The following is a 24,617-nucleotide window of genomic DNA, read 5'->3' on the forward strand; positions in this document are numbered from 1 at the left end:
CATTTGTACATGGTCGTTACATGACATCGATCAGATACCAGCGAGCAAACTCGCCATGATCCTTTGGGTTTCTTCCTGGATCTTACTTTTAAAGTCCTGCCGGGATCAGTCAGTATCTCCCAATTGGTGATGAAAGTGTAACATACCTGGTCAATCTCGTCCAACAGCTGACAATTCGCCTCGACAATAGCCCTTGCTTCTTTCTTGAACTCCTCAGCCGCTACTTTCGTTTCCTCATCCATACCAGTCGCTCCTCGACCACGGTGTTCTAAGCCATTCTTGAGCTCATCCCACGCTTCTTCTTCGGTGCGACAACACTCCTCCCACTCGGCGCTGAGGCGAACAACCTGTTCCCTAGCCGCAGCGATATCTTGTTTGAGACGATTCAGATGGACTTCGAGGCTTGCTCGAGGATGGTCATCCGAGTCGCATAGGGTTTTTGACAGTGGGTACTCAATGTTGGCGTAGAGGTCTCTGCTTTGCGCCAATGTCTTGGAAGATTCTTCGGCGAAGTGCTTGATCTCAGCTTGGACATCGGCGTGTGCTTTCTCGAGGTTTTCAGTCGCAGATTCATGTATAGCTAGTCCCATGCGTGCATATGACTCTATTTTCCATTAGAAATGCCTTCAAAATCTTGGGCTGCGACTTACCTCGAAGCTGGGTAGCTGGGTCATTGCTCTCTGGTTCCTGAACCGTCATTTTGCCTCGCTTGGGATTATCTCCGTAGTTTCCTAGAGAGGCCTGAACCTGCTGGTAGAGATTCTCATAGGGAGCGGGCTTCGAGGGGGAACATTGAGGTGGAGGATCGCTGCGCAGGCGAGCTCGTAAGGTCGAGGGGCACTCGTCCTCATGTTTGACGCAAGTCGAGGTCCGGTTTCGGGTCGTGACCGCCATGACTGCAGATAAACAAATAGATTCTGGCTAAGCTGTTGGGCTGAATTAATGTGGCGAAGAATAGAGGTGTCCAACAACTAGGTGGAATTGGAGTTGTGTTTTGCAGTGGAAGGTACTGATGAGGAAGGAACAGGACATGCCCGTCAGCGCAAGCATCCGCCTATTGCCATCATAACAAATGGTTTGGCTGCAAAATACAATTTAGATAATTTTGATCAATTCGATTAATTGACGGCTCTTATAATGCATTTTGGTATTGTCGCTACCCATGTGGTGTCTCGTCGAGCAGCAATTTACCTCAATACCGAGTATGAGACTGTCCTTCGTTCTGTTTGCCATCCTTCAACTCCATAACAAAAAATATGAATATACCATCGCCTCTCATTTTTCATCATCACTCCCTTGTCCTTAAGCGTTGATCTTGTTCTCAATCTCCTCCACGATCCTCTCCCACGACACCATGGCCCCATTCCCAACATCACCACAAGCCAAACTCTTGGAAAGGCGGCTGCAAAACCTCAAACCAACCATTCTTCCCACCCCAGTCCTTCTCCAACACCTTAATATGCGTCGCTGTAATAGGATGCGAAAACATAACCGTGTTCATGGACGGAGCCACGAGAATCTTCTTCTTCACTCCATCCACACTACCCGTAGAATCCCACGGCCCTGACAACAGACGTCAAGAGATTATCGCACAGTCCATTCACAATCTTTGCCATTGTATTCGCGCTCAAAGGCGCAATGATCAACACATCCGCCCAGCGCCGCAGTTCAATATGCAGGATGGGCGCATTGCGCTTCCACGGCTGCGCCCACTCGTGGGCATCTGTGTAGATGGCGTCTACGTGCGGTAGACGAGATACCTGGTCCACGGTGGGTTGCTCAAGACTTTGGCCGGCGAGAAACTCTGACGCTGATTGAGTCAGGATGAGACGGATGGAGATGTTCTCTTGCTGTTTGAGACCGTTTATTATCTGTACGAGTTTTATTGTCGCGACGGAGCCTGAGGCTGCTAGTAGGATGTGGCGCTTGCCGTCGCTTCTAGCTAGTTCAAGAATTTCTGTTGAATTGCGCATTTTGTGTTGGTGATGGGCGTCGCGCCCGTGTTCGATGGTGTGAAGCATTGAGAGTGTAAGTGGTAAGACGAGACGGTGGTTTTGTCAGCGGACTTGGTGAGATTTGATAGGGTACTGCGCTACAGTGTGGAGTGGTGTTGAATATGACCTCGGCTTTGGATGGAATTGTTCTGTTGACAAATCTGACAAGATAATTGATCGATCGTTCAATTCTTTACTTCCATTTGATATGTCAAGAATGAATTATACATTTGATGAAAATAGGATTAATATATGTGAGTTTCTTCTTGTGGTGGATCGAAAGACCCCGCGATGCCATCACCCCACCATGCATCATATCATCAACTGAACAACGAACGTCCTTGAGCAGACGGAGGTTAAAGTACGTGGGCATGTTCTGATATCTTTTATTGCTTGGCACAATTGGTAAGCATCACGATAGATGGCCCGCTAGAACATTCTGACCAACAATTGGATTACATCTCTTGTGATTGACAGCAAGTGTAAAATCAGTCAGTGTACCTACCCTTGACCTGTTTCATCGTGATATACTCAATGAAGCCGACGCATCCCGTGAACAGCTCCCACTTTGAGAAATAAAGACTACCTACCCGTCAGATCAAAAAAAATAAAAACATGCGACATGTGATCCGATTCTATCATTTGCGCATCACAATGTCTTCATGAGTTAAAGGTCGCAAGATTGATAAGCCACCATTACCTCATCGCTAATTGGCCACAGTCAGTATCAGCGCCACTCTGAATTCCGGGGATCGGCATCGGAACATCCTTGACATCACTCGCTAATCCCGTCCAAAACTTCCATCTTGAACAAACCAACTGCGAAGCTTCTCTCCCACCACATTCTCCCCCATCACAGCCCTCACAATGTTTGCGCGAACAGTAGCATCGGTACGAATCCCCAATTCCACCACTGCCGCTACCAACAACAACTAACTCCCCATCTAGTCCCTCCGACAAGCCGCCCGGCCCATGGCCGTCCGCTCAACGGCCTCTGCCTTCCGCACCCCCATCGCTCCTCTATCCCCCTTCCAAATCCGCCTCCTCTCCGACCAAACCCGCTCCGCCATCGACAAAGCCGTGTCCTCCGCCCCCGTCGTACTCTTCATGAAGGGAACCCCCGAGACACCCCAGTGCGGCTTTTCGCGCGCCGCCATCCAGATCCTCGGTCTGCAAGGCGTCAACCCCGACAAGTTCGCCGCTTTCAACGTCCTCGAGGACCCTGAGCTGCGCGAGGGCATCAAGGAGTACTCCGACTGGCCCACGATTCCTCAGCTCTACGTCGAGAAGGACTTTATCGGTGGTACGGATATTCTGGTGTCTATGCACCAGAATGGTGACTTGGCTAAGCTCTTCGACGAGAAGAAGGTTATTCTTGAGGGAGAGCCTGAGCAGAAGGAATAGAGGATAAATAATTGGGAGTGTATGAATATTCATGATGTAATATGGGATGGATACCACTGTATGGCAGATTACGGATTGTACAGCAAAAAGCAATAGAAAGGTGCGATTACCGGTGTCGCCATCACGTTAAGCACGGAGAGGTGAACATGTCTGTGTTTTGGAGGTTCCGGACTGCGCGTAGCATCCTTCCGAGTCACACTCAATCACTATCGACAGGTACACATGCGAAGGCTTGCTGGTAGGTGTAAAGATATCTCAATCAAAGTCTATATGGTCTATGTCTATGATCTATGTCTATGATCTATGTCTTGGTCTATGATCTATGTCTATGGTCTATGTCTATAATTTGATTCCCACCTCTTCCAATACTCATATCCGTCTATACCTTTCCAGTAGCTGCCCTTCCACAGCAAGCGTCAACAAGATGGCTATGCGTATGTCCCTCAACCATATACTCAAAAGCAATCTCAATCACAGCATCCATCTTCACACGGGCAAAATGATGCTGTAGATCCAGGTAGATCTGCTTGAATCTGCGCAGTACGTGCTGGAACTTATCCTCGTCGTGCTTAAAGACCCATTCCATCCAGGTCCGGACGGGTGTCGCTGGTGATGTACCTGGGGCTTGCAGACAGATGAGAAGGACTTCGGGTTCATTCTGCCAATTGACTTGGTCGATGAACCCTTTGCAGGAGTATTTGAAGATGTTATCCTTGTCTTGGAATAGCACGTTGATGCCCGGGATGACATCGTAGCTGACTTCCAGGTTAATCTTGACTTCTGGCTCGGGAACAGCCATTCTTGGATGTGTCAATGATGTACCGAAGGCTCGTGGTATATCCTCAACCGAGCTCTGACTCGATGGTTCCTCAGCTTCATTTGTCTTGTCACTAACAGGGTTTTGCGTTTGCTGGGAACAGTTGTCAGTATCCAAGGACGATGGTGGGGGCGCATTAGCATCTCTTTGTCGGTCGACACTGGGTGTTGTCTGTGTTCCTATCGAGATGTTGCGCTGATGGAGGTTAGTGCGTGGTCCACGAGGAGTTGTTTGATGGCCGAGACTGATTCTGCTGATGTTACCGTGTGTATCTCCTAGTCTGTTAACATGTCGCTGTTGTAAATCGGGCTGTACCACTGGTCGCTGCTCATCCTAGACAACAATTAGTGAAGGCGCAGAACAGTCAATTGTGGTCTCACATCTTGAGATAGTTCATCAGGACTTTCGTTTGCCCTGGGAATGATATAGTATACGTCTTGTCTTGCCTCGTCCTGTCTAAATACATCATTTAGGTGGCTGTCTTGGGAAGAGGGAAGCCAAGTGTCTTCCTCGTCACTGCTCCTGTGTAGGTAAGCTCCTGTGCTGAATATGGATTCAATGGGATACTCACGAATCGTAGAGAGGTGGTATAGGCGGTGATGGAGATAAGGGAGGCGATGGGCCGAGGAATAGAGGGGGACTCTCGCTCTCGGGCGTTTGTCGACGTCGTCGCTTCGGGGGTCTAGGTATCAAGACCCCATCCTCATCTCGTGGTCGTTTAGAACGCAGTTTCTTTCCAGAATCCGCTATGTTCTTCCTGATAAAGTGACATAGAACGTTAAAATAAATCCTATGACTCCTGTTAGTAGGTACCATCCAAAATGGTTGGGGGAAGTGTACTGATTCTCGTCTCGTGGATACTCGAATGTGCCGTCATTGCTACCTTGAGGCCAGTGAGCACCACCATGTCCGAAAACACAGAGATAAGAATGTGCCATTTCGATCAAACCATGTTGATGAATTGCGTTGTTCAATTCAAGGAGTTGAGTACCAGCTATACCAGCGGTTGTCTCGTAGTTTGTGCGGATATGTTCAAGAGTATCCAGGAACCTATTGACTCCCTTGACACGAGTCTTTCGCTTCAATTCATTCTTAACATCGTTCAATGTACATGTACTGATTGAGTTCGTATCTTGAAAGATAGCATAATGCCGGTCAAGCAAGCAGTTGCAGCCATGCTGGTTCATGGTTGATGGACAGTGTCTCGCCTATCGCATGCGTGAGCGCTGACTGGTCATAGAACAATTCTACTAAGTCCCGCATACACTTGTATAGGTATTTATAGATGCCAATTTACTAGGCTCCAGACGTTCGAACTTGTTCTTTTGTCTTCTCTGCAAACCCCTATGCTGACTCGCAATCGCATGCAGTGATTGGCTTGTTGGTTGTGCATGTCGAGTCTGCCTTGCAACCCCAGCTCGAACAGCAACTCAGCTGTACGAATAAGGCAATGGATGAACCCCAAATCAAACATTACAACCACATGAAACAATGAAGAGCGCGCGCCAAGGAACATACGCCGCTGCATAGGCATTTTTCTCGGAGTTGCCGATGAGCACACTGGTGTATAAACGCCATGCTGACCTTTTGCCCATGCACCATCCAAGTTCACTTGGCTGATCTCAGGGTATCAGAAAAATTGACCGCTAGGAACATAAGAGACAAAATTATTAGGACATTTTATGGTTCTTAGACTATGCTTCTTAGACTACTTTTTTTATACCCTAAGACTCTGGGCTGAGTACTAATCTAATATTCAGTTTCTAGGTTCGTTTAATTAAAGGAATATTTTATGACTCCTATTGGTTCACTATCCCTTCCACTCACATAACACCAGACAGATGAGACTCGATTGGAAAGGCATCAATGTAGGTATTTTGTAGATTTATATCCCATCACTCAGAGTAATAATAAATTTGAACAACATTGAGTATCTCAAGATCTCTGCAAGAACGTGGGAGGCGTTTATTGGTTGCACAGCACGTAAGGCAATTGCGAACCAATCATGACAATTACAAAATATTGGGCAGTGCTACTATGCCTTACAAGGCTTATCTCCCAATTCTGACATTCTAAAATCACGAAGAAATTATAATCATTCTTGGACCAAGAATCCAAGAACCATCAAGACCTGGTTCAAATAGTCTTGTCTTTACTTTCGCTATTGTTAGTCATGAATGCAGCAACTCCCTCAACCAAGGCCGCGACCCGGAAGCTCCCTGGACACGACATCTTTTGCACCCCCGAGAACAGTGACTTTGTCTCTCAAGTACCGTATCAGAGTCTCAGTACTACAGAAAGAGAGATCCGTCTTCTCAAAATCCTTCCAGACTCAGGGTCGGGTTTCGTCGAATGCGAATTGCTACCAACCGTAAAGCTTGCAGACGTCGAGAAGCAGTATCTCGCCCTCTCTTACTGTGCAGGAAGTGCAAGAAATACGAGACCTATCAAAGTTAACGGTTCTGGATGCAACGTCTTTGCCAATCTTCATCATGCCTTGATGGAAGCTCGTCACTACTGGTAGACACACGCCGATCAACAAGACTTGCTGCTTTGGGTCGATCAGATATGCATCAACCAGTTCGATCTGGCGGAAAGATCTCACCAGGTTGGATTCATGAGGGACATTTACGAGAAATCACGACACACCCTGATCTGTCTATCAACCCCCGAAGCACACGGGGAAGACATGAGATGGCTCGTTATGCGGAGGCTCGACCTAGAGCTAGAACGCGTTTCCTGGCGCCACTTCTACAGTGATCACCATAAAACTGAGCTAGGTTTCGAAGAGCGTTGGGCCGCCTCACTTGGTGTTGCTAAGAGTCCGTGGTGGACCAGGGCTTGGGTATTTCAAGAATTCATCGTGTCCACACAAGCAACGTTTCTTTATGGAAGACATTCAATGTCTTACTTAGACTTTGCTATCTTGACCGCAGGGATCCCAGGCCCAGAGACACCACCGCCTGGATTTATTGTCGTAACACTTAACAGTCATTTCCAGAAAGAGAAAACGGAAAGCACAATGTCCAAAATGAGGGGGTTTCTGATTGCAAAACTCAAGCAGTCCAGGACTACTGACCTCAAAGTCCTTTTGTCTTGTACGAAGAACTGCCAGGCCACCGATAAAAGGGACAAGATTTACTCAATTCTGGGTCTTGCCGAACCTGGCTATGGAATCGTTCCCGACTACTCTGGCAATATTGCCATAAACGACCTTGTGGTGGAGACTACCAAGAAGATCATACTATTCGAGGACAGCTTGATGGTACTCTCGTATCTAGATCGAGACAAAATCTTTTACCGCTATCCGAGAGGAACATTGCCTTCCTGGGCAATCGACTGGACGGATAGTGCAAGCTTTGGACTTCGTTCGAGCATAAGCGTTGTATCCGATTATGCATTTCCTAGATTCGTGAGCTATCAGCCCGATGGAATCACACAATCATCACTAGACGCCGTTTTCATGAAATTGCCGCATCCTCAATACCCTCCCAACACGCAAATCACGGCCATTCAGGTATGGGCCGTTTTGCTAGATGATGGCTTCTATAAAAATGGGGATAGCTGGTATACATTCCAAGGCTCTCGGGGATTCGTTATTCGCGGCTGGGATTGGGATGGGCTGGAGGTAAACAGTGACTATGAGCTATGGGCTGTTCGTGGTACGATAGAACCTTTTCTTCTGTGCAAGTACTCTTATGGGTACCGGATAGTGAGACCTGTGTATTGTGGTAATTTGGCCAGGAAGCTATTGCCGCCCGATGACCAACATAGGGCCGAATTTTATGATGGCACGTTCGATATGGGCAAGATGGAGCAAACTAGAATCATTCTATTCTAAGGTACCACATAACTGAATAAGATTTCGAGATATAGATCTAATGCGATACTATGCCCCAATTACTATGCTACTGAGGGTAGGCTGCACCGTCTGCTCTAGGATCACTACCCGCCGACCAAACCGGTGTTCCATCAGGATCAACAGTATACCTAATAATCTGGCCTCTTCCAAACATAGCTCTCTTCCAATCCTTGAGTACAACAACATTATGTCCTAGCCCTTTCAACTCCTCAACAGTCTTATCCGAGATACCCTCCTCCACATGCACAGTCCAGTCCAGCACGTTACCCTCATCAGGCATACCGGCTCCAATGCAGATACGAGGAGCATCGAGCGCTTGCTGAGGGTTTAGACCGAAGAGCACTTGGTTCAGAAGAACTTGAACGGTTCCTTGAGGCTGGTTGTATCCGCCCATGACACCAAACGTAGAGTGTAGAGACCCGTCGCTGAGATTCGTGGCCATGCCGGGAATGATGGTGTGGTAAGGTCTCTTGCGTGGCTCAAGCTTATTAGGATGCTTCTCATCCAACGAGAAGTTCGCACCACGGTTTTGTAGAGTGAATCCACAGCCCTTGGGAATAATTGCTGTGCCGAAACCAGCGTAATTGGAGTTGATGAAGGAAGCAGCATTACCAGCAGCGTCGCAAACGGTGAAATAGACCGTATCACTGCTTCTCAGAGCTGGTGATACAAAATCGGGATTTCCAGGCTGTACTCCATCATGGGCCTTTGTCGCGTCAAAGATCTTGGCCCGCTCGGCGAGGTACTCGGGTGAGATCAAGCCTTCTGTTGGCACTTTGGTGGTATCAGGATCAGTGACGTACCAACTCGCGTCTGTAAATCCCAGACGCAGAGCTTCAATAATAGCGTGTAGATAAACCGTGGAGTTGTGATCCTCAGGTCCAAACGTGGGAATCTTGCCCTGCTTTTCCAGCTGCTCAATGATACCAAGGGCCATCAGCGCGACAATACCCTGTCCGTTAGGCGGGTGCTCCCATAGCTCAACGCCTCCATTGGGATCTTTACTCGTGAGACCCTGGCCGCGGAACTTGACGGAGATGGGATCTGTGTTTTGCGTGCCTGTTTCGAGATGGTGCTTCAGATCGTCGAGTTCGAGGTATCCGCCTAGGTCTTGCACGACTTTGACAATCTCCTCTGCGATGCGACCGGTATAAAAGCCCTTCTTTCCTTCTGTCGCCAATGCGCGGAAGGTTTTTGCGAGAGTTGGGTTTTTGAAGACTTCGCCGGGGAGGGGAGCTCTGACGCCGTCTTGTGCGGAGGGATCTTGCTTGAGCATCTCTGCGAAATTGGGAGAGGCATCACGAAGGAGCTTCTCTTGAGCTTGCCACTACATCTCAATTAGCATACGCAAGTTCCAGCAGTGAATGAAGTGATGTAAGTACCGAATGCGAGGCAATCTCAGAAACAGGATGTCCATTCTCCGCCAACTTGATAGCAGGTTCAAGAATCTGGCTCAAACTAAGCTTTCCACTTCCGAACCTCTCAACCGTGTCGACCCAACCGGCTGCAGCTCCAGGAACCGTTGCAGCATGGACGCCATGTGTTGGGATCTCGCCAATTTTGCCGCCGGGGATGTTGAGAGCTTTTCGGATGGTCTCAAGGGTCTGCTTGGCGCCTGAACGACCTGATCCATTGAGACTCTTGACTTGCTTTGTCGCAGCGTCAAAGTATAGGAGAAACATGTCGCCTCCGATGCCAGTTGATACAGGTTCGGTTACGTTGAGACCGGCGGCTGTAGTGGTGAGTATTTGTGAGTGTGGGAGATGTGTTGAGGCACATACCAACTGCGACAGCTGCATCCTGGGCTATGTCAGTATCTTGCTATGATGTCTTGAGAGTGTCAACTTACAGCAGCATTTCCCCCCGCTCTGAGAACCTCGAGACCACATTTGGCTGCATGAGGTTGAGGTGCAGCTACGATTCCCTCAGTGCTGTGAACAACACTTCTTCGAGAAGGGAAGCCATTGAAGCCAGCCGACGGCGGCTCATAAATGGAAGCTGTAGGAAGTGGCATTTCTACTTGGACTACTAGAAGAGTAGATAAATAAATGACTCCCAGATCAGGGCTTTGAGGGTTATAAGTATATTTCTTACCTAACCTCGGGTCAAGTCCGAATATTGGTGTCTTGTACGTGGGGGAGGGGACGTTGAATGGCGGGGTAATTGCAAATGTCGTGATACTCGTCCAATTCGCCGATCCTCGGACCTGTTGTCCGATGAGTATTTAGAGGGCGGTTCTTTGTCTTGTTTACATCATTGATAGAGATCTGATTGCTGGGAATAACCATGGGATGAGTGCGCATTATCTGATAATTACTAAGTCAGAGCGTATTTAAGCTTGAATAACTGTCAAATCAATTGAGCCATGACTGACTACAAGGACCTATATCATCAGCAATACAGGAATGGCAATAGAATAAATTGGAATAAATAAATAAATTGAGGTACTGCTTCAAACTAGCATGGTATCTTGTTTCTATGGTTCCATTACAACTTGCATAGTAATTGTCACTTTGCAATCTTCATCCCCAATCTCTGAAGGTAAGAGTAAATCGATCCCTTGGGGACCTGTCCAATCTTGCTCATCCATCTTGCCGCAAAACTCCCTATACAACATTAGTTTATGCTATAAATCTCAATCAATTTAACGACTTACCAACTCGAGGCCCAATTGGATCAAAACCCAACGCTCTCAATACCCAAACAAGATCAAACTCGGCCAAAACTGCAATAGCAATGATTGTCCCCGCCGCAATAAGAGCAGCATAGACAGGATGCTCTTTTGCAAACTGCCAAGCAATCTCTGTAGCCTTTTTCACTGCTTCGGCCATGGGCTTTGCCAACTCTGCGCCGTCGTGGAGTAGCTTCTCGATCTTATGCTCAATTGCCTCGGCGAGGCTTTCGGTCCAGCCGTTGGTGGAAATGACTTGCTTGAGACGGTGATGAAGTTCTTGTTTGGATCCTTCGTGGGTGCTGAGGATATCGACGAATTGATCGGCGGCGTTGTCGGAGTAGGGGACTGGCTGAGAGGTGACGAGGGTCTTTTCGTTGCTCTTCATCTCACGAATTGGGGGAGATGAAGGAGAGGAGGCCCTTTTGCCTGTGAGACAGGTCAAGATGGAAGTGATTGGATTCATGGCGATTCTTTTTACTGATCTCTCCTAAATATGTGATGATGTTTGGAGAATTGAATGAGGAGTGATTGATGAAGAGGCAGGCTGCGTGACAGTCAGCCTTTATGGTGAATGATGACGGTCGGCCTCCTGCATAAACCCAGGACCAGTAATAACATCAATTCATTTCAGTGAATCAGAGATAACATATAAGCGCTGATGTCTCGCCGTTGGCCATGGTCTTCAAATACGCCTCATTGTTGGCCTGCCTTGAGACCATCTTCAAACCAACATCATGCGGTCAAGGTCACAACACCGGTCGCAAGGCATACTACATTCATGGAATAAATTACTGTATCGATCTGTTTCTGTACGTTGAGTCAGCCTACTCTGATCTTTCGGATGAGGACGTATTCGATGGCTCCATCGGTGTCTTTGGGTCTACTTTGCAGCTCGAAAGTACGAGCATTGATAATGGAGATGGAGGGACGTAACAGTTAATTATTTAAAAGCCATCGCCAACCACGTGGTTCTACTTTCATTTGAACGAGGCACAGAATTAATGTATCAGTCGGTACAATTATCTTGGCATTCAATTCATCTCAATTGAGTGACCATGTGCCCAACCCTTGTCTCATCCCAGGTGCTTGAGCAATTGGCCTTCAACACCATACCGCTTCCCTTCAATTACCCCAGACTCAATCTCACGTCTGTGGAATGGACCTTTGTTCACTTACAAATCATCACTCATCCCGACTGTCCGACACTGTTTCGGCCCTTCCACAATGATCCAAACCCTTACATTCCAGCCCCAAGGTCCGGCCAGAACAAACCCACAAACTATTCCCCGTCCATCGCAATCAATCGGGACAACTCCAACTTTATTCCTTTCAAAATACATCACCATATTCGCAACAAGTTAAGATGGTCACCCAAACTTGGCTCGACCCTGAATCGCAAAAGTAGCCCAGGGACTAGCCAACGCCACTTACACGACCCGGTATGGAGGCTCTACCAAAGTAGGCAACGTTCGGAATTTGAGTATTGGATAAACTCAGGACTAGTTCCTTTGCGGCAGAACTCATGCAAGGTCCCGGCCCTGATCAGCGTTCCTGCGTCGGTGATTAACTTTGCGCGGAAACAAACAACATCATGACGACCGACCTAATTCCCACGATGGACAGAGTTTGGGAGAGGCTTTTTGTGTATAAGATGGCATACCTTCTCGTCCCATGTTGAGATTCCAGACAAGCACACACTCATTCTTCATTTCATTACACAAACTCACACTCCCTACAACTCAATTTACATCTACAAACAAAACAAACAAAGCTTCAAAATGAAGGTCACTTTTGCCCTCGCCGTTGCCATCCTCGGCGCTGAGGTCTCTGCTTTCCCCCAGTTCATCCCTCCCAAGTCCAACTACGCCCTTCGTCCAGGCACCACCAACAACAACCAGGACAGCAACACCAACAACAAGTTCGTAAATGCGCCCAACAAGCACGCTGCCGGTACAGGCATCAAGTTCACTCCCAACCAAAAGTCAGGCACCAAAGCCGACAACGTGGTTCCCGGCTTCGTCCCCGTCAAGGGCGGCACAGTCAGCAGACGTTCCGACGATGATGATGGTGATGATGATGGTAGCTACGATGTCCCCAAGGGAGATCAAGATGATGACAGTGGTGATGGAGTGATGTTCACTACCTTTACTGCTCCTCACACCAAGGTCGGCACCATCAAGAAGGAAGAGAGTGCCGGTGATGATGACTCTGCCGAGGAGCGCAAGTTCAAGGCGCCCAGCACCAAGAAGCAGAACGGCAAGAAGCAGAAGCACACTGGTGATGATGATTCACCCAGCAAGACTGATGACCACCCCAAGACCTCTCCTTCTGCTACCAAGAGCAAGTCTGAGGATAAGCCCAAGGCTTCTGGCTCAAGCTCGCCCGATGACAAGAAGAAAGCAGCCAAGCAGGCCGAGAAAGATGCCAAGCAGGCCGAAAAAGACAAGAAGGAGGCTGAAAAGAAAAAGAAGAAGCACTCTGGCAACGATGACTCTCCTTCCAAGACCGACGATCACCCCAAGGTCACTCCCTCTCCCAGCAAGAAAAAGTCAAGCGATGACTCGTCCACCAAGAAGGATGACAAGAAGACGTCCAGCAAGAAGAAGCACTCTGGTGATGATGATGCTTCTACCAAGACTGCCACGGATGATAAGAAGTCAACCTCCAAGAGCAAGAACCAGGCCAAGACTGCGGCTCACAAGAACCACGTCTCCAAGCACTCTTAGATTTGTCAGCTGGTATCAGGTCGATTACTCTCATTTCTTTCCTTTCTCAATTAATTGTATCTAGACTGTATTTAGCATCACTTTCTTTGAATCATGGTGGAAGGGTAGTCGGTAGTAAGATAGGCTATCAGTAATACGCCTATTGTATCTAGAAAATTTACTGTCAAAACGCGGTCACAATCACTTTCATTCTTAAATTGCGTCCTCGAACGTCGACGCATTTGCGTTGGGGAATTCAGCGTTCACTGCAATTTTAACCTCCTCTCAGACTCATAGTAAGAGTATGCAGAGACGTTTATATATTCAATCGGAGCCCACTTCACTGCAATTTTAACCTCCCCCCAGACTCCCACTCGAACATGTGACGGTCTTGTCAGCGCCGCTTCTGGGTTAGTGTTTGCTCTGGCTCTGACCCTGGCATTAATGAGTGGAAGGCGCCCAAGGCCCGGTCGACTTTGCTTATACAAAAGCCCTGGCCAATGAATATTGAGGGATTGGTCTATAACTTAAATCTGGACTCGGGAAGGATGGTTGATAAAAGCTGACTGGATGTCACCCACACACATGTTCTAGGGCATCTTTCGCCGTGATCCATGGTGATTGATGAAAGAGATAACAGTAAGATATCTTTGCAGGTCTTTTGTATGCTTAGACTTGCTGAGTGTTCCCGTAGAGAAATGCAACTCTCAAGCATCTACCTCTGAGATGACCCAGTCGCAATAACATCAAGCTCTGGCACTCTGTCTCTGGTCACTTCTTTAGTACCTATATTTCTTCCAAACGAACCGATGTGCCCAAGAAATAGGCAGGCTTAACCATACAAATGCAGTCAATACTCCCATCTTGGAACAATGTTGGCCACTTTGCAGCAAGAAGCCGTATTGATGACCATGACAACCCCATCCGCAAAGGCACATACCCAATACCATGGTACCCTTGAAGGTACAAACCCACAAAATACACCCAAAGCAACGCAGACTATGCTAAAGTAAAGTATTAAGGTGTTTATACCCTCATAGTTGTGAACAAGGATTTCGACACATAATCCTAGATTGATGCACAAGCAAGAGGCGAATAGTAGCTGAGAAAACGTCAGTAGATAATCGTCACCCATGTTCTGTAGCAAACCTACACTTGAACTCCAGCGATACATGGTTTCTTTTCTTGCGTGGATCCCACAGACATACCGCGAAGGAACATATACTGAATCGGTAGAAGTTGATCGAGTACTATGGTGGCTTGGTCGATGGCTCAATGCTGGACGGCTCTGGGGTTGGTTCTCTTGTTGTGTCTCATCCAGCGTTTGCTGTTTATCAATCGGGTGATGCTTGCACAAAAGGCCGATCTGATCGCCGCAGCTTGAGTACCAATGCCCTTTATCAAGGTCTCTGGGATCTCCCGTATATTGGGTCACAGATTTAGTCAGCTCTACAGCCTTGAGCCGTGCATACTCTAGCGGTACATGCTCTAGTAGACTGACATTCCACGCAATCCAGTGATTGCTGAAGCGTGCAAGAGGAGACTCGTCCCTAGCGTAAGTCTCGATCTCCTTCCATGGCCCAAATGGAGAGAAAGCGCAGTTCTTGATGAAAACACTCATACAGAAATTCTCAAAGTCTCTAGCTTCCAACCTTACTCCCAGCATCCAAGCAGATGCTGTGTTCGATAAACACGGCTCTTTTATGAGGTATTTGTTGTTTGGATTGACAACGGTGGTAGGGCTCTTGGCCCAGTCGCAGAACAGCCCCAAGACTTCATACTTAGTATCACATATAACGGCTTCGGTAGTACTCGGTATGGTGAAGACATGAGCCAGATAAAGGGACACTGAGCATGCCTGGCGTTGTTCAAGTTGGCATGACCTATCTTCGGAGTCGCTGCATCGGAGCGTCACTGGGTTTTCCATTATAGTCTGCGTTGAGGCAACAGAAGTCGTCTGGATGTGCTTGGATTGCTTTCGAATCTGTTTGATGTGGGTATGAACCTTGAAGCAACATGCGTCAATCAAGAAAGAAAGATGATCATGCCTGATGCCGGCAACTCTCATCTCATCCCCATCCCCCACCATCACTGGATATATCTACAAGAATATGCCAAGATAATCATGTAGGCAGCCCTATTGTGCCTTTTCCGGTCATTTGTCGCCGGCCCCGATGTTACTCAAAGTTAGGAATCTTCTTTTGTCCAGTCAAAGCCGCCCCGGTCCCGCAAACATGTCTCATAAGGCGAGCTTCGGGTGACAAAGAAACGTTACTTTTATTGGCGATTTGTACAACTTTAAATCCAATACATTGCTCTGTAGCAAAGGGTCACTGAAAGTAGGGCACAAAACGCAACCTTATTCTCGCACAACACAAAAGCAGTACCTTCTCAGCAGCCCACAGCTTCTTCCTTCAGCACATATTACCGAAACATCAACTTGTCAGTTTGCTTGCTCAACACGTCCTACTCTGATCCCTATTGCTAACAGAGATCTTACTAGTCACAGCAAACAGTGTCTAAACGCAGAAGCTTGTATGGGTGGCATCTGACAGGGTTGAAGTGATTGTCCTTCATATCGATAGCAGCTTGCGACTGCACCCGACATAGTCGAGCTTTTAAAACTCTTCCTTAAGATTCTCTACTTCGTTCATATATTAACTACTGTGACTCGAGAAAGGGATTCCCGGTAATTGATATATGAATAAAGCAGAGAATCTTCAGGAAGAGTTTCAAAAGACTCAAATATGCTGCATGCAGTCGCATGCTTGATGAAGGAGGGTCGCCCAAAATACGTTACAGTGAAACGGAGGACACTCTCACAACATAGGTCACGCATCGTGACAATCTCATGACGAAATGTGAGGTTGTACACTCCTTCCGTTGTGATACGCAACGACTGTTAGGCATTAATACAATTCCCCGAATGGAATCGTCTGTTACTCTTCCCACTTACATGCCACACCTCATCTCGTCCTGTTCCAAAATCTGACTTGACTTCGCCATTCAAGATGGCAGAGATACACAGACCATCCCTTGGTCAAGACGTTGCTATCGGAACTCTATACGACGCAAAGCGCGACCAATTCCTTCCGTCCTCAGTTCTACCTCTCTCCATACCTAAAGGTATTGTCTCAAGGTCTCCGTGTCAGATACAACAGCAGCATGAGATCACTTCGTCTGTGGGTGCGACCCATAGGGACAGATTTACTTTCATGGGCATCGACTCGAATCTTGCTGCGAGTGTCGCTTGCGACTTGATCGTTCCTCAAGGATCTGGCATCTTTTTAAAGGATGACACCTCACAGAATAATATCCTACACGGCAACGTTCGTCACGTGTACAACACCTCCAGGGAGTGCCTGAATCTTAAGGAGCCAGAGGTACTAGACATAATTGCCCAGGGATCCATCCAGTCTGCGGATCGCTACAGCACTTATGTCGTTGTCGGGGTCAACTATGGACTTCAAAGCATTATCACCATGAAGTATCTCATCCCCGACCCTGAACACAGACCTAGTGTGGAGCCTGTCTTTTACCAGGATGTGAGGACAGTACATGACATTGCCATGTCTCTCCCTTCACTTGACTTCAGTGACAATACAGTCAACAGACGCTTGGCGCTTGAGTACGAATTCAAGCTCTATACAGATATACAGAAAGAGTATGGCATTTACATGCCAAGTCTGGCTCTACTATGCACGTTTGTTCAAACTGGTCCACGACAGATTCGTGCAGATGACGGGCAAAATGGATACCCGATCATATACACTCTACTTCCCTTGCATGTGCTGAATGCGATCGCACTTGGAGCCCCTGATATTCCCAACTTCCTTCGACCCCAAATCGTCGCTGCCGATATAGAGCCAGTTCTAAATATCTTTGACCGATTCAAAGAAAACAAAGAACGGCTAGACGACTACAAGGTTTTCATTCAAGCAAGAAAGCACTATATCCCATTGGAACATATTGACGGTGTCAATAATGCGATTCTGCGCATTTCAGGAGTCGAAAACAACGTCAAAGTCGAATTTAAAAGAAGGGTGCTCCAAGTCAGAAACGGGATCAAATATGACAATCATTTCCACACATTATGCAGGACAGTCGAGACTGAACCACCCGAGAGGATGTCCTTGCTCGTCGGACAGCAAAGTGACAAGATCAATTTCATCACCCAGGCTGTGGATCATGGTGCTTCATACATCGGCTTCAACGGCCTGTCTCTCAGGAATTTTACTTTACCCCACGATAGTCCTACGCCGTATACCTTTGAGTTCAACAATGCTGTTATCATGGGTTCTAGTTCGTGGATAGATCAGCGCAATGCATTCATGGAGTTTTTGTTAAATCCCCAGAGACGATGCCAGGTTTATATTATCGACTGCGATGCCCCGTCACAGCGAAAACACCTCGACTGCGCTCGATTCAGTGAGATGCAGAGGAACAACGTTGTGTCAGCGCAGCATGAAGAGCATATTTACTCTTCATCAGAGCCAGATTCGGCCTCTGAGCCAGAACGACAAAAACATTCTAGAAGATGCATCGCACGCTGCCCTCGAGAAGCTCTCGATAAGTCTGCGACACAAGGGCTCGCAGACCTACGTCTAGTCAGGATACCCTGTCCAGGAAAGAGTTGCGACTCGCAACGAGATTGCAAGTGGACATGTACCGAGTGCGATGCTTTCATTGAGTTTCGTTCAGGGGATGACTATATATACTGCGACTGTGGGCGAGCTCTCTGTCACACTTGGCGGTTCAAGTGTGACAGGGAGAGTCATGGGCGTGACTTTGACCGACCCTCTTCAAAGGACCTGGATAAGTGCCTGAAACGATCACCTCGACCTCTATATCGTAACATTCTGGTCCTGGGAGAAACCGGCGTTGGAAAGTCGACATTTATTAATGCGTTTTACAACTTTCTCAAATTCCACAGCTTCAGCGAGGCAAAGACACACTCCAAAAGGAAGCTCGAGTACGTGATTCCCTGCCAATTCTCAGTCACGATACCGAGTCGCTCTGGCTCATTGGACTATGAAACTCAAGTCATCCGTGTAGGCTCACGAGATGATGAGCTAGATGGTACTGGCGGCGATTCTGCGACACAAAAAACCTCAGTCTATACTATGAAGTACAGAAACACTACATATCGTCTTTTTGACACTCCTGGTATCGGCGATACACGAGGTCCTGAGCAGGACAAGGAGAACTTGAGGGGAATTATGGACAGGCTACGCGACTATGAGGAGCTTCACGGCGTGTTGATACTACTCAAAACCAACGAAACTTGTATGACGGCGACATTTCAATTCTGCTTTGAAGAGCTCTTGTCGAATATACAACGCGATGCAGTCCCCAATATTGCATTTGGCTTTACTCACACCATGGACTCTAACTATCGTCCTGGCGACTGTTTTCCCATCCTCAAACGCAAACTGCAAGATCATACCAATGTCGATTTTGTCTTGGATCGCCAAACAGCATACTCATTCGATGCAGAGAGTTTTCATTATCTGGCAGCCTTGTACCGAGAAATCGAGGGGGATGATGAGAGAAAGTGCCGCCAGAGCTGGGACAAATCCAGAGCCGAGGCGTTGAGGTTTCTCGAACATGTTGATAGGCTCAAACCGCATGATGTCGGACAGACACTCAGCATGGACGGTGTACATCGAGCGGTAGAACAACTGATGATTCCCATGGTCCAAGTAGCGCAAGCGATAAAAGACAACATTGAACTCCTCGACAGGGATATAAAGGAGCTTCAGGACACGAAACTAACTGGTGATAAGCTGAAAAGGAAGCTGCATCTACAAAGACTTGAGTTAAGAGCCGAGAAACTGGAGAAGCCACGCACGGTTTGCAAGAACAGTGACTGTTGCGATTTAAAGACAAATCCGAACGGTGAGGTAGTCATAGACTACAGATCAGTCTGCCATCAAGACTGCAAGCTTCCAAACGTCACTGAAAATGCCCCTGGTGATCCAGGCCTTGTGGACTGTCGGGCTTTCAAGGAATACAAGACGATATGCAGCAAAGAGGGATGCGGTCACCATTGGCAGGAGCACGTACATATCCTCTATGAACTAAAGGAACACAAGGTTCAAGTCAAAGACACCGATGTTGAACGTCGTCTAAAGGCCAATACAAATGACATAGAGGTTCGTCAACAAGGCATACTCAAAATCACAGACCTTCAAAAGGAATACGAAAAAGAGCGTGATCAATTACGAACAGCAATGGTGCGATTCGTGGCGTATCTCAAGAAACATGCCATCACTGCCGTCAACGACAGGACTCGGAATTACTACATGGAACTCATAAAGAACGAACAAAACAAGATCCAACGCGCAAGAGACAGAAAGATGAACGTTGATGTAAACGTCAAGAAGCTGGAATGTCTCAAGCAAGATCTAGAAGCACATCAAGAACTCACCGAGACGATCAAACAGAACATGCGAGCTCCTCGCGATTCATCGGATAAGCTTTTAACCAATGAGGGTGTGAGGAGGCTGATTCAGGAGTTGTATGATCTACCGCATTTTGGAAAGGATTTGAAGAAGATGAAGCTTGACATTGTGTCTTCTCATGAGACGACGGATTATCGCGAGCGATCGCATCGTCAGGAGAGGTCTCGTGGGAGGAGGGATGTTGGATCGGGTCAAGATGCGAATGGCAGGGATAGACCAGGGCCATCAAATAGGCGCGAAAGAGAATCTAGTGTTAGGAGGGAATCGACTCGTGAGGATAAGTCTTGGTTGTCATTTTGGCGCACGCGAAAAGACCAGTTGGAGGGACAGAAATGAAGAGAAGCATTTGAGTTGGATATAATAAGTCTCTCATTTGAATACAATATATCTGATTGCCATTCTTTCATTTATTCATTTATACAATCTATCATTTTACCCATAAACATTTCTTGTGCATGTGCTACTTAAAAGAGTCTCCAAAGGGAGTCAGCAGTCTTGGTTGCCTTGAAGCGGCCGTACCACCTCACAACAGGCCACAACATCAACATGGCCAGCGCCCAAATGCCGAGGAACGCAAAAGGATTCTCAATGCCATCTGTGACATCAGGGTTCATGGGCTTCGGCCTTCCTGTATCATAGCCAACCATGTAGACCCAGAAAGCGCCAAAGCCAAAGACGAAGAACATGTGCACGATGTAAAAGAACAGGGCGGCGCGTCCAAAGTCAATCAGCATAGTGAATCGGCTTGCCACTCTTGTGGGGATGCCGCGGAAGATGGCGAGCAGGAACAAGTTACCAGCCATGGTGAAAGCCCAGAATGCGACATCAGGAGGGTACTTCATGATGTAGAAGAAGGACTGGACCGAGACGAGGTACTGGTTGCGGTCGGGGTGGTCGACGTGAGCGGGTGTCTGGAGACATCCTTCGGAAAGGTTGCCAAAGTGCGCGACGCGCGTCAGGACAAAGAGGAGGAAGAAGAACAGGCCTGCGACGAAATGGCACAGAGAAGAAACTCGGGCGTTCCATGTCTTCATGACGTCGATGCGGCCATACAGCAGTCCCAGGATGGCGAAGGATACCCATGCCATGGGTGGGAAGACAGACATGACGCGCGGCGTAATAGTGGTCCAGAACCAGAGGCCGAACCAGGGATTGTGGGACACAGCAGGGCCATCGGAAGGACCGCCGTTGTTGTCGCTAGAATGGATCGTTGCGTGGTCCTGGATCTCGCAGTGGCCGTGGGTTGGCGAGAGCCAGATGTTCCACCAGATGGTCACCAATCCAAGCACTGCAAGAAGAACATTGTGCGCATGCCATGAGATGCTCTCTGCACGGCTTGTCTTCTTAACGGGTGATCCTCCCAACAGCGCTTCATTCTCCTCATCATCATCTTCCTCCTCGGGGAAGAAGCGAGTAAGAGCGCTAGCCAGAAGAGGTTCTGTCGAGTCAATCGCCAACCACAGCATACCAGCAAGGAAGTAATCGATGGCGAGCGAGAACAAGACGGCGTTCATGAGCCACACCTTGCCCAGCGTGATAATGAAGCCCATGACAAAGTTTGCCAGGATCAAAACTCCCGTGCGCACAGCAAAGTACCGCGCGATTCGCAACTTGGACCAGCCGAGCTTCGTGCGAGATCGTCCAAGGTACACCACACCCACGCCCAAAAGCAGCGTGAAACCCGGCGCGCAGAGGTGTGTAAGCGTGCGGATAAAGTATGCGAAGTCTGTGTTCCATTCCTTGATGGGTAGGCCGTCCATCTCGGTCTCTCGGCCGGTGCCGTGGGACCAGCTGTTGAGGGCGAGACCCATGTGGTCCATGGCCATGAGGAGCATCAAAAGACCACGCAACAAATCGGGGGGAAGTGCGCGGGAGCTCGGGCTTGTCGGCTTGGATGGTTCGGGGGGTTCTGGTGAGGGTTCGACATGTTGGATGTCTAGTAGCTCAGCGGAACGGTCGGGTGGGAGAGTGCCGTAGGCGATGAGGTGGCCGAGACGTTGGTCGGAGGAAGAGCCGTGGTGGACAAGATTGGAGGGTCTTCGTGGTGGGGGAGGAGGAGATCGGGGAGACCTTGGAGGAATTGGTGGAGGTGATCGAGGAGACCTTGTAGGAGGAGGTGATCTCGGATCATAAGGTAAAACGGGAGACCTCGAACCGGGGGATCGTGGGTCAGCCATTGTTGCTGTTGCTTATAGCTAGCTGCTACTATTCAACTCTGAGTAGAGTTGTTTTTGTAGACAAAGAGAAAAGAAAAAGAAAAAGGAAAAAGAGAGAGCAAGAGGAGAGGAGGAAAGGCGAGGGTATATCATCTTTTCGGGTAGGTCGGTGTGTTTCGTCTCGACCGCCCCCCGATAGTCCGACTGACCGCGACTTCGGCATCATAGATTCGATTCTAGAAGCTGATTTGATTATTAACCGGGCGGACTTGGAGCTCGAGAGAGAGAGAAAAAAAAAAAGATCCTAGTCGTAACGATTGCGGAGATTGATTGTTAAGCGAGACTAGTGTCGAGCTGGCGGGTGTTCGCTGTCTAGCGTGTTTGACAGTTGGCAGGTTGGCAGTTTTCGCATTGGGTTGATTTGCTGGCAGTGAATGCAATGTGTTGATAGTAATAAGTGGCGAGATTAATAGAGAAGGTGTTTTTGAACTACAGATGCTTGGGTCTGAATGAATCCGATGGAATGGCCCATGGTGAACTGTAAGACATATGTTGTAGACGACATGGGGTTGAAACGGGGGCGACGTCATAGTCCGCAGCGCTTACAAACGATGAATACCAGTAGACAGACAGCTACAGAGAAGCTAGGAGTTAGCTATTAGCCTCACAGGTTGAGAGTGTCTAAACAACTTAGACTTCCTGCTTGACACATTCTATCTGTTTACACACTGCGTTGGGCTGTCATTCGACGTAAAAGAATCTTCATCTCTAGCTTCACTCAAAACTGACTCTCATCCCTGCCCAAATATGTCTCAAAAACACCAATGCAAGTAGGGACCGGAATAAAAGATACGTTCATCCCGTTAGGAGGAACCTCAAAAATACCCGCCCGCCTACGGCTCCTGTGGGGTGATTTGTCGTTCAAGCTAAGGATGCAGAAGATCATCAGCATCTAACGTGGCTGGGTTCGTTGTTGGGTTGTGACAGTTGGGTAGATATTCTTGGTGTTGCGTCGCGGCTGGATGACTAGGCATTGCGCGTACAGGTCGCGTATCTTGGATTTGCTGGCGGGGTATGACATATTTCCATTCTTTCTTTCTTTTTGAGGATACAGAGAAATAGAGATGGTTCTTACAGTATTACTCCAGAGTCTCGTATCTAGAATGTTTATCTACGAAAGTCCTACAGCGATGGAGTGTCTTCGAGATAAAATGTTTCCACATGATTCGAAAGACAGGCGGTGCAACCAACCAAGTAAACAAAGTACTTATTCACACCCAAAATTCTTCTCTTGACGCCCATTTCATCACAATCATCACACCATATCCACCCTCCCGATCTTCTGGGCCCGTGACTGTTCTTACAAGGATTCAGTATGCCTCTGACATCTCATCGTGCAGAGAGCAGCGGGGCAGACCCAACCAGCAAGCGACTCTGATCTTCACAAGGATTTGCTTTTTGCAGCCTCACTTTATTATTTCTTTTCTCGAGGGAACTCTTTATAAGAAGATGACACCCCCAAAGTAACCAGGTAGGCTATTCGCATTCACAGTAGGGTGACTCATAACACAAAGCACCTATCAGACCATCTTTTTACCCGCCACAAACAAGCAGGGATGTAAGCCACGTCGCAAATTCAGGTACGGGCGCAGACGGACGATCCCCCACTCACACCATGTGAAGGCATTGCCTGTCTTGCGGTGTGATGAGGGTCATTCGTCATGGGGAGGCTTTTCTCTCACTCTTGGCGAGCTCTTTTCTTTCATTTTTAAATCCTAAGTGACATTGAGGACTCTTAGGTTTTAATAACTCACTATCTAATCCTGACTAGATAGTAAAGGTATGTGGAGACAGAGAACATCGGTTGCGTGCGGAGAGCCAAACACTAGGAAATATATACTTCGCTTCACATAGATACCTCCTGGGTTCCCAAGTCCATCTTTGCTATAAACCCATGTACCTACATATAAGGTAACAAAGAATGTTACATACTACCAACAAACAAACAAACTCATCGACCAATCACTGTATTCAATACCGCACACTTTTTGGCAAGATTGCACGAGACAATACAAAAAGTATATTTTAATGACACTAGCCTGGAAACATCATTATTAGATGTCTCTTAGATATGTTTGCTCACTTGAGATAGTTTCTCTTTGTTTCCATATAGAAGTGTGTGGTTGGCAACCTTGAGATACCTGGGTATATAATAAAGATAGGTTCATCTCGCATGATTTGACTTCTGATATTGAATACATCATATCCAGCGGTTCTTTCTTGAATTCATCCAATAACAACCTTGTATTCAGAGGCAAAACGTATCCCACAGTTCAACCATTCACAGTCATACCCAAAAGCCACACTTTTCAACGAGATGCTATCTTCTTTGTTCTGCAAAACCCCTTGATTCGAGAAAAACAAGTTTGGCTTCCCTTTCCCCCAGTCTGTTTCATCTCTCGCTCAAACACAAAGCAATAGCCTCTTCTATCATACGCAATACACTGAACCTGCTTTGAATTATATATATTGCGATCTGTA

General features: G+C 47.7%; 11 protein-coding genes across 11 annotated transcripts; 4 read left to right on the forward strand and 7 right to left on the reverse strand.

Moving 5' to 3' along the window:
* Positions 1 to 30: 30 nt before the first annotated feature.
* FGSG_04569 (uncharacterized protein) lies at positions 31 to 894 on the reverse strand (the record flags this gene model as incomplete). The annotated part of the gene is made up of 3 exons (XM_011322714.1): positions 31 to 96; positions 147 to 580; positions 651 to 894. The coding sequence occupies 3 exons, from the start codon at positions 892 to 894 to the stop codon at positions 31 to 33; spliced, it is 744 nt and encodes a 247-aa protein (XP_011321016.1).
* Positions 895 to 1,105: 211 nt separating this feature from the next.
* On the reverse strand, positions 1,106 to 2,181 carry FGSG_04568 (phosphopantothenoylcysteine decarboxylase). The gene has a single exon (XM_011322715.1). The coding sequence runs from the start codon at positions 2,019 to 2,021 to the stop codon at positions 1,542 to 1,544; it is 480 nt and encodes a 159-aa protein (XP_011321017.1). The 5' UTR covers positions 2,022 to 2,181; the 3' UTR covers positions 1,106 to 1,541.
* Positions 2,182 to 2,820: 639 nt separating this feature from the next.
* On the forward strand, positions 2,821 to 3,676 carry FGSG_04567 (monothiol glutaredoxin-5). The gene is made up of 2 exons (XM_011322716.1): positions 2,821 to 2,885; positions 2,943 to 3,676. The coding sequence occupies exons 1-2, from the start codon at positions 2,862 to 2,864 to the stop codon at positions 3,396 to 3,398; spliced, it is 480 nt and encodes a 159-aa protein (XP_011321018.1). The 5' UTR covers positions 2,821 to 2,861; the 3' UTR covers positions 3,399 to 3,676.
* A 101-nt stretch (positions 3,677 to 3,777) lies between these two features.
* Positions 3,778 to 4,197, reverse strand: FGSG_04566 (uncharacterized protein; the record flags this gene model as incomplete). Its single annotated transcript, XM_011322717.1, has 1 exon — positions 3,778 to 4,197. One exon carries the CDS (start codon positions 4,195 to 4,197, stop codon positions 3,778 to 3,780), a length of 420 nt encoding a protein of 139 aa, XP_011321019.1.
* A 2,191-nt stretch (positions 4,198 to 6,388) lies between these two features.
* On the forward strand, positions 6,389 to 8,056 carry FGSG_04565 (uncharacterized protein; the record flags this gene model as incomplete). Its single annotated transcript, XM_011322718.1, has 2 exons — positions 6,389 to 6,667; positions 6,782 to 8,056. 2 exons carry the CDS (start codon positions 6,389 to 6,391, stop codon positions 8,054 to 8,056), a joined length of 1,554 nt encoding a protein of 517 aa, XP_011321020.1.
* A 67-nt stretch (positions 8,057 to 8,123) lies between these two features.
* FGSG_12231 (uncharacterized protein) lies at positions 8,124 to 10,091 on the reverse strand (the record flags this gene model as incomplete). The annotated part of the gene is made up of 4 exons (XM_011322719.1): positions 8,124 to 9,404; positions 9,460 to 9,809; positions 9,859 to 9,877; positions 9,927 to 10,091. 4 exons carry the CDS (start codon positions 10,089 to 10,091, stop codon positions 8,124 to 8,126), a joined length of 1,815 nt encoding a protein of 604 aa, XP_011321021.1.
* A 409-nt stretch (positions 10,092 to 10,500) lies between these two features.
* On the reverse strand, positions 10,501 to 11,284 carry FGSG_12232 (uncharacterized protein). Its single transcript, XM_011322720.1, has 2 exons — positions 10,734 to 11,284; positions 10,501 to 10,683 (listed from the first exon to the last, which is right to left on the reverse strand). Exons 1-2 carry the CDS (start codon positions 11,134 to 11,136, stop codon positions 10,586 to 10,588), a joined length of 501 nt encoding a protein of 166 aa, XP_011321022.1. The 5' UTR covers positions 11,137 to 11,284; the 3' UTR covers positions 10,501 to 10,585.
* Positions 11,285 to 12,529: 1,245 nt separating this feature from the next.
* FGSG_04563 (uncharacterized protein) lies at positions 12,530 to 13,600 on the forward strand (the record flags this gene model as incomplete). Its single annotated transcript, XM_011322721.1, has 1 exon — positions 12,530 to 13,600. The coding sequence occupies one exon, from the start codon at positions 12,530 to 12,532 to the stop codon at positions 13,475 to 13,477; it is 948 nt and encodes a 315-aa protein (XP_011321023.1). The 3' UTR covers positions 13,478 to 13,600.
* A 924-nt stretch (positions 13,601 to 14,524) lies between these two features.
* FGSG_04562 (uncharacterized protein) lies at positions 14,525 to 15,545 on the reverse strand (the record flags this gene model as incomplete). The annotated part of the gene is made up of 2 exons (XM_011322722.1): positions 14,525 to 14,558; positions 14,665 to 15,545. 2 exons carry the CDS (start codon positions 15,543 to 15,545, stop codon positions 14,525 to 14,527), a joined length of 915 nt encoding a protein of 304 aa, XP_011321024.1.
* A 922-nt stretch (positions 15,546 to 16,467) lies between these two features.
* On the forward strand, positions 16,468 to 20,256 carry FGSG_04561 (uncharacterized protein; the record flags this gene model as incomplete). The annotated part of the gene is made up of 1 exon (XM_011322723.1): positions 16,468 to 20,256. One exon carries the CDS (start codon positions 16,468 to 16,470, stop codon positions 20,254 to 20,256), a length of 3,789 nt encoding a protein of 1,262 aa, XP_011321025.1.
* Positions 20,257 to 20,384: 128 nt separating this feature from the next.
* Positions 20,385 to 22,097, reverse strand: FGSG_04560 (uncharacterized protein; the record flags this gene model as incomplete). Its single annotated transcript, XM_011322724.1, has 1 exon — positions 20,385 to 22,097. The coding sequence occupies one exon, from the start codon at positions 22,095 to 22,097 to the stop codon at positions 20,385 to 20,387; it is 1,713 nt and encodes a 570-aa protein (XP_011321026.1).
* Positions 22,098 to 24,617: the final 2,520 nt, after the last annotated feature.

Source organism: Fusarium graminearum, chromosome 2 (assembly GCF_000240135.3).
Source record: "Fusarium graminearum PH-1 chromosome 2, whole genome shotgun sequence".
In the NCBI taxonomy this organism is placed as follows: Eukaryota; Fungi; Ascomycota; class Sordariomycetes; order Hypocreales; family Nectriaceae; genus Fusarium; species Fusarium graminearum.